Here is a 7814-nt window from a genome sequence, read left to right as displayed (position 1 = left end):
CACACAGAAAATCAATAAGGAAGAAAAAAATCAGCCCTTATAAAAATAACAATGCGACATTTTCATTGACACTGAGTCAATAGTGCAGTCGAATTAATGTTATGCATGACGGTTTTACAATTTTTTTTTTTTAAAACCAAATTATTGCTATGAGTTTTCCCCTAGATTTCATTAGACTGTTATGGGGTTCCTAATTTCCCTGATTTATGATGTTTGCTTGATTATTTAATCATGTGTTTACCTTTCCAACACATATACGCGTGTTCTTTGTCCAGGCCAGAACCAAAATAAAAAAGTGTATGTAATTAAAAGGTATTGTAACACTTTGGTAGGTGGAACATGTTTACCATTAGAAGCTTTTAAGTCCCATCTTAAAACTAATTTGTATACTCTAGCCTTTAAAAAGTCCCCCCTTTTACTTTTAGACCAGTTGATCTGCCGTTTCTTTCTGGCGACTCAAAATTTTCAACCCATTTCAACCGTTCCACCGTCAATACACTCCTCATTTGCAGGACAAAAACCAAGTTGGTTAAGAAACTAGAACAATTCCAGGAATTTCCAGAATTCCTGGTTTTCCAAAGCCCTATTGCCACCCTTTTTTCTGGCGACTACTCCTCCCACATTTTTCAACCCATTTCAACCGTTCCACCGTCAATACACTCCTCATTTTCAGGAAAAAAAACAAGTTGGTTAAGAAACTACAAAAATTCCAGGAATTTCCAGAATTCCTGGTTTTCCAAAGCCCTATTTCCACCCTTTTTTCTGGCGACTACTCCTCTCACATTTTTCAACCCATTTCAACCGTTCCACCATCAAGACACTCCTCATTTTCAGGACAAAAACCAATTTGGTTAAGAAACTAGAACAATTCCAGGAATTTACAGAATTCCTGGTTTTCCAAAGCCCTATTGCCACCCTTTTTTTTGGCGACTACTCCTCCCACATTTTTCAACCCATTTCAACCGTTCCACTGTCAATACACTTCTCATTTTCAGGACAAAAAACGAGTTGGTTAAGAAACTAGAACAATTCCAGGAATTTCCATAATTCCTGGTTTTCCAAAGCCCTATTTCTACCCTTTTTTCTGGCGACTACTCCTCCCACATTTTTCAACCCATTTCAACCGTTCCACCGTCAATACACTCCTCATTTTCAGGACAAAAAACAAGTTGGTTAAGAAACTACAAAAATTCCAGGAATTTACAGAATTCCTGGTTTTCCAAAGCCCTATTGCCACCCTTTTTTCTGGCGACTACTCCTCCCACATTTTTCAACCGTTCCACCGTCAATACACTCCTCATTTTCAAGACAAAAAACGAGTTGGTTAAGAAACTAGAACAATTCCAGGAATTTCCATAATTCCTGGTTTTCCAAAGCCCTATTTCTACCCTTTTTTCTGGTGACTACTCCTCCCACATTTTTCAACCCATTGCAACCGTTCTACCGTCAATACACTCCTCATTTTCAGGACAATAACCAAGTTATTAGTAAAACACACCTATTCCTGACTGCCTATTCATTGTAATCTTCTTTTCTTCTCTATCTTTGTTGTTGTTGTTGTTGTTGTTTTTTTTATCCAATTTGATTTTATTGTTGTGATTTTGTATGGTGTCCTTGAGTGCCCAGAAAGGTGCCTTATAAATAAAATGTATTACTATTATTATTATTATTAATAAATACTTAATAATGACTAATTAAGAGCCAATATGTAACTAATTTGCATGTTAATAAGCAACTAATTAATGGTGAATATGTGTTCCCCATACTAAAGTGTTACCGAAAGTATATGGCGTAAGATGAGTGGTGTAGCTGAGGTCCAATGTCAGGTGATTAAACACATGTTCCTTGTCAGTGCTTACTAGTGGTAACAGTCCTCAGACTTGGCATTCTAAATACCTAAATTAAGGGTCAAATATGTATAAATGTGTAATAATAGCGAAGGATACTTTCTTGTGCATGTAGTGGTCAAAGTTCCTTTTGGTACATTTTGGCATATTTTGTTGACAGCTAATTAATGTTCTCTGCCTCTGCCTCTTGTTTGATTTACAGTAAGAACAAACCAAGCTGCTTATTTCACTTGTGGTAACGGAACACTTAGTATATTTTTCTTCAATATTCTATACTCAGTCTTACATCATTGAATATTTAATTCAAATGCATTACCTGCTGGGAAGGATGCCAGTGAGCGTAATTAGATCTGATTAAATTTAAATTGAGAGGAGTGCTGAAGCAGATTGTTTCCAAATGAGACCTGCCTTCTTTTGGCTCGACAACACCTACTGTATGTTGCATTAGACAATACAGTGGTTGTTTGCTGACCTTTAAAACACATTTTCGTATGGGTCTCTGTGTGTGGTTGACAGGAACAAAACCTCTAACTCTAATTCTTTATTTGTTTGTAAAAAAAATACCATTGTTTATACGGGACAATGGGGCTTTACACCTAACAATCACCTACTTTTGTGCTCAACATACACACATATAATTCTTCCTGACTGCTTTAAAGGGGAACTGCACTATATTAGGAATTTTACCTATCGTTCACAATCATTATGAAAAACATGACAACGGATGTTTTTTTGTTTTTTTTAATGCATTCTAACTCGTAAATAAACGTAAACAAAAGTCCGCTTACAACGGAACCAATTGGAGGTCCTCTATTCTGCTCATAAATCATCTGATTAACAACCAACAATACTCCATTTACATTTTGCAACTTGAATATTAATCAAGTATTAGTGCTATTGTTATTATATGCGCTAACGCGGACAAACTATTTATAGCATCGACGTGATCACTACCGCGTGACCCTATGTTTACATCATCGAGGGGTCTGCTGTTTCCTCGCTTCCCTGCTTCTTGGAAGTTTATTCTAGATCGTAAATCATGCATCTCACCTGTTAAGTAGATAGCTAAGGATATAATCCGACAAGTTAGTACACTTTGACAGCCATTTAGGACCCGGAACTGGTGAAAACAACACAAAAAGACGCTTGGTTCCCACCCCCGTTTCTTCGCGAGGATTATGAGGCATTCTTTATCTAAAATGGGAATATATGAACATCCCAGCAGTCGGCATCCTAATGACATCAGACATTGTACAGTAATTGATGTTTTATTATATTTGTTGGCTCTCACTAAGTCTGCAGTGAGTAATAATCAGCGATGAAGAAAAACCAGCAAACGTGATGTGTTTTTGAAATTAATGCACCGCATATGCTTCAAATGATCATAATACGTGAATATTAAATATTATAAATGTGCCTGTAACTACATGCATTAAAAAAAATAACATCCATCGTCTTGTCTCTCAAATTGAATGTGAAAGATAGGCAAAATTCCCAAAAAAGTGCAGTTCTTCTTTAAAGGAGTCATATTATGATTTATTTTCTACATTTAAAACACTTCAATATGGTTTACATAACATGTAATGTGGGTGCTTAGGTCAAAATTCCGCATAGATTTGTCTCTTCACAATGCGCCGTTTTGTCTGATTTACATCCTCCCGTCCACGCCCCCTTCGACTGCGTCCCCACACTGTCAGTCATGTAGTAGTTATTAGCGCTTCCATATCAAGTCTCCTGGACAGATATAAGTTAGAACTATACGCTACTTTTTTGATCAGAAATGGCAACAGTGGGGGATGCATGTGCATGTACGAGCCAGTCTGTCCCCCAACAAAGGGATCAAGAAAATAAATAAATTATTGACAACAACTTTGGACTACAACTTAATAAAAGTTGAGGACTCCTGCAAAGATCTTTGGGTAGACCTCTACCATATATGGAGATTGTTGCTGACTTAACTAAGGCAAAATCCATCACAATGGTCTCAAATTCAAAAAGGCTTGTTTGGAAAGAGGCACAATTATTTAATTAACTTTGCAACCATACCTCCATGATTTGGATTCACATTTTTAGTTATGGGTATCCCAAATACACAAAAACAGGTAAAAAGTTGTTTTTTGTAAAATATGACCCCTTAAGAAAGTAATGGTTTTAAATAGAAAAAATGATAACAATAATCTTGTTTTCCCCATCCCTGCCCTATTGTTTGAAGTATTTCCCTCTGCAGAAACAACATGATGTGGTATAAATATTATAATGAGACTAACTATTTTCATGAGGACAATTGGTGAACCCTCTCTTAGTGGACCACTTTTGCAAATTGAACATTTCAAAACATTCTTAAAAGCGGCTTTTCACAGAAACCAAATTTGGTAATGGTGATAAATTATTGAAATCATGCCATCCCAAAGTAAGCATGTTTAAACTCAGGTACTACGGGGCTGCAGCACAACAAGAGTTATTGTCATATTTTTTTATGCCCTGCTTCCTGCACAAGTCGGCCTCGGCCTGCCTAGCGACTGAAGGGTCTATAAATGTTCCATGCTCTGCGTCCTGTGAGTTACAAGGCTCTGGGCAGGCAATAACTCACACCATTAAACATAACGAGGGCCTAGACATCAGCAACAATGAAAAATCATGTCTAATCTTAAAATGATGTGATGTAATATTAATTTCCTTAATGTCATCAAGTTGGCAAGACGTCACACGGTGACTGACAGGTGCGCTGAAAGTAGGATTATTCGGATATGATCACTTGGTTTCCAATTTGCTTCTCGATATTTGGATTACGTCGTATTCTTTTAGGTACAACAACAGCTGTCCCATTTGCCGGAATACAAATGACCAACATGGACGATGATTGACACGTAACACCGCCCAATAATTGCTGAGGGCGGGGCTTATACAGGAACACGGGTCCCAGCAAAATGGATGAATAAATGCCGACTGAGATGAGGGATGTCAATTGTAAGCAATGTTCAAAACATGACTTTTAAAAAGTAATTAATTTATAGTTACTCGTGACTTTCCCACAGAAGTTGTCACGGCGCGGACTCGAACCCGTTTTTCCTCAGCCCACGCAGCGACAAGCCTGCAGACGATCAGCAATCTGCACACTTGGGAATGATGAGGGCGAGTGGTATAAGGACCAGTGGACCCTAGGATCCTTGCGGGAACTTGGTTTCTCGATGGTGAACCGTAAGCGACAAGCTTTATGCTCTCTTCGTGTTTCCTCTCCGTGGCTTGATTTGTCCCCCTGTCTTCTCCCTTGTGCCCGCAGTGTTTTCCTTCCGTTGCCCTGGATCTCGACTGCTTCCCTCAACCCTCGACCCCCCCCTGGACACGGACCTTGTCGCCTCTCTCCCTGCCCCACGGACCTCACTTGGATCACGGACCCCTTTCGCCTAGCCCCCTTTGGATTTGTCTGCTTCCTCATCCAACATCACGGTAACACACAACAGTTAATTACACACATAGTTTAACACCACACACACACTCTTGGATTTTGGTCACACACTCCATTCCTGAGTTTAAGTATAGTTAGTTAGTATTGTTTACAATTATTATGTAATTATTTACGACATATATAATAAATCATTGAATATTACTTCCCCCAGCAGCGTCGACCTCTGTCCCTCGGCCAGCAGCGCCGACCTCTGCCCCTCGGCCAGCAGCGTCGACCTCTGCCCCTCGGCCAGCTCCTCAGCTGCCCTTCTCGTCTCCGGCTCCGATGACGTCTGCTGCTTCCACGCCGCCGATGACGTCTGCCGCTTCCACGCCGCCGATGACGTCATCCTCTTCACCTCCGACTTGTCCTTCTCATTTCAGGCGAGACGCACCATGGCGCCACTTGCGCCCGCCTTCCCGACGACCAAGATGGTGGCCGTTCCTTCGTCGCCCGCCTCGCCGGCTTCAGCGGCATTCTACTCGCCACCGCCACCAGACTCATCCCCGGTGGATTCGGGGACACTTGGGCCGGCGACCCACCACCAGTTCGCCCCTCCGCCCTCCCTTGACTTACGTGCCTGGGTTTTTTGTGGTTCCACTTCTAGGACATCTGGGATCTGTCCATAAGGAGTGAAGTGAAGTGAATTATATTTATATAGCGCTTTTCTCTAGTGACTCAAAGCGCTTTACATAGTGAAAACCCAATATCTAAGTTACATTTAAACCAGTGTGGGTGGCACTGGGAGCAGGTGGGTAAAGTGTCTTGCCCAAGGACACAACGGCAGTGACTAGGATGGCGGAAGCGGGGATCGAACCTGCAACCCTCAGGTTGATGGCACGGCCACTCTACCAACCGAGCTATATATATATATATATATATATATATATATATATAAGGAGGGGGATACTGTAACGGCCAGGGCGCATTCCAATGCGCCCTCATCCTTGCGCTCGGCTTGTCGCACCTTGGGACACGCCCAGGGACGCGCCGCACGCGTCTCCGCTCTGCAGCAGCTGCCAGCTGCAATCATTCACCGGAGATCGGCGCACCTGTCGGTAATGAGGAAGCTGCTTTCAAAAGCCTGCTGAACCGGCCATCAGGCGCCGGAATATAGTCTTCTGTTGGCGTTCAGTAAGCAATCATCCTGCTTGATACAATCCTGCTCTCTATGTGTTTTGCCCCTCCGTGTTTTCAGTGCGTGTTTTCTTGTGTCGTCCTCGCAGTACCCTCTGTCACCTTGAAAGTGAGCTGTGCGTCTCACTTTTCCCTGGATCTCCCTCTGGACTCTGACTGCCTCCCTCGATCCTTGACTTCCCCCGCATTGGACTCGGACTTGTAGACTTCTCTCTACCCTGGACTTCCTCGTCTCTTGACATTTGGTAACCCACACTTCAGGTAATCTACACACATAGTCCCACACATACACTCTTGGATTTTTTCACACACCATTCTATAGTTTATTAGTATTGTTAAATATTATTATTTTATATATATATATATATATATATATATATATATATATATATATATATATATATATATATATATATATATATATATATATATATATATATATATATATATATATATATATATATGTTGACTATATATATAATACATCTTTGTATATAATCCCCTGGTGTCAGTTGCCGTCATCTTCCCCTGCAAACCATAACACATAACAGAAGTAATTGAATTACTAATGGAACTACTCCTAATAAAGGTAATACATTACTAAGGGAAGTAATTATTGTCATAATTAAATAAATAAAAAACCTTCATTAAAGCAATGTGTGCAAGTATGTGCCTTTAAAAGGCGGAGTCTGTTGACGTGTGACATCAACAGGAGAGACAGACAGAGCAGCATTAGCTCAGGTGTGTTTGTTAGCTGTTGAGAGATGGCAGCTTTGATGAAACTGTTCACTGGATTAGATAGACAGATAGTACTTTATTGATTCCTTCAGGAGAGTTCCCTCAAGAAAATTTAAAATTGTATTGCCTCTGGTTAATAAAGAGATTAAATGTGCTTTGACGGCTCTAGTCTTCTTATCGGGGTATCAATACGTGGTATTGTAGGATTGCAAGCTTGTCACTTCAATCATTGATTGGTTATTTGTTATTCCCACATATTAGTAGTAGTGTGTGTATGAGTGTGTGTTGTTTGCTGTGTGATGTTGCCTCTTCCTTTGTGATATCAAGTTTAGTGGGTTGCTGGTTATTGCTTGCATTAGTAAAAATGTATTTCCTGCATTGAACTTGCTGTGCTTCTGACGCTGTCTTGTTGACATAAGACCACGTCAAAAGTAGCGTGCCACGTTATATCAAATGTATTGGTAACAGTGTTGTTACGTACAAAAAAAGGAGTTAGATTACTTGTTACTAGTAAAACGCTGTTATTCCGAACACTGGTTGTAAGTCAAATAATGGTCTATTTGGGGTTTTTAACTAAAGAACTGAAATCTAAACAAAAATCCAGTGTGATTTTGAAATAATGGGGTGAGAGGACGTCTGATCAAGTC

General features: G+C 40.3%; 1 protein-coding gene across 1 annotated transcript; it reads left to right on the top strand.

Moving 5' to 3' along the window:
• Window positions 1-5061: 5061 nt before the first annotated feature.
• On the top strand, window positions 5062-5921 carry LOC133649226 (uncharacterized). The gene is made up of 3 exons (XM_062046056.1): window positions 5062-5085; window positions 5128-5294; window positions 5468-5921. The coding sequence occupies exons 1-3, from the start codon at window positions 5062-5064 to the stop codon at window positions 5919-5921; spliced, it is 645 nt and encodes a 214-aa protein (XP_061902040.1).
• Window positions 5922-7814: the final 1893 nt, after the last annotated feature.

The sequence above is a fragment of the Entelurus aequoreus genome, linkage group LG04 (assembly GCF_033978785.1).
Source record: "Entelurus aequoreus isolate RoL-2023_Sb linkage group LG04, RoL_Eaeq_v1.1, whole genome shotgun sequence".
Classification (NCBI taxonomy): domain Eukaryota; kingdom Metazoa; phylum Chordata; class Actinopteri; order Syngnathiformes; family Syngnathidae; genus Entelurus; species Entelurus aequoreus.
Note: the sequence above shows the minus strand (reverse complement) of the source record. Positions and strands in the feature narration are given on the sequence as shown.

Coding starts and splice junctions, on each gene's coding strand:
- LOC133649226 (XM_062046056.1), top strand. CDS start 5,062: ATGCTCTCTTCGTGTTTCCTCTCC. Junction 5,086..5,127: donor TCTCTTCGTGTTTCCTCTCC/GTGGCTTGATTT, acceptor TTGTGCCCGCAG/TGTTTTCCTTCCGTTGCCCT. Junction 5,295..5,467: donor CTTCCTCATCCAACATCACG/GTAACACACAAC, acceptor TTCCCCCAGCAG/CGTCGACCTCTGTCCCTCGG.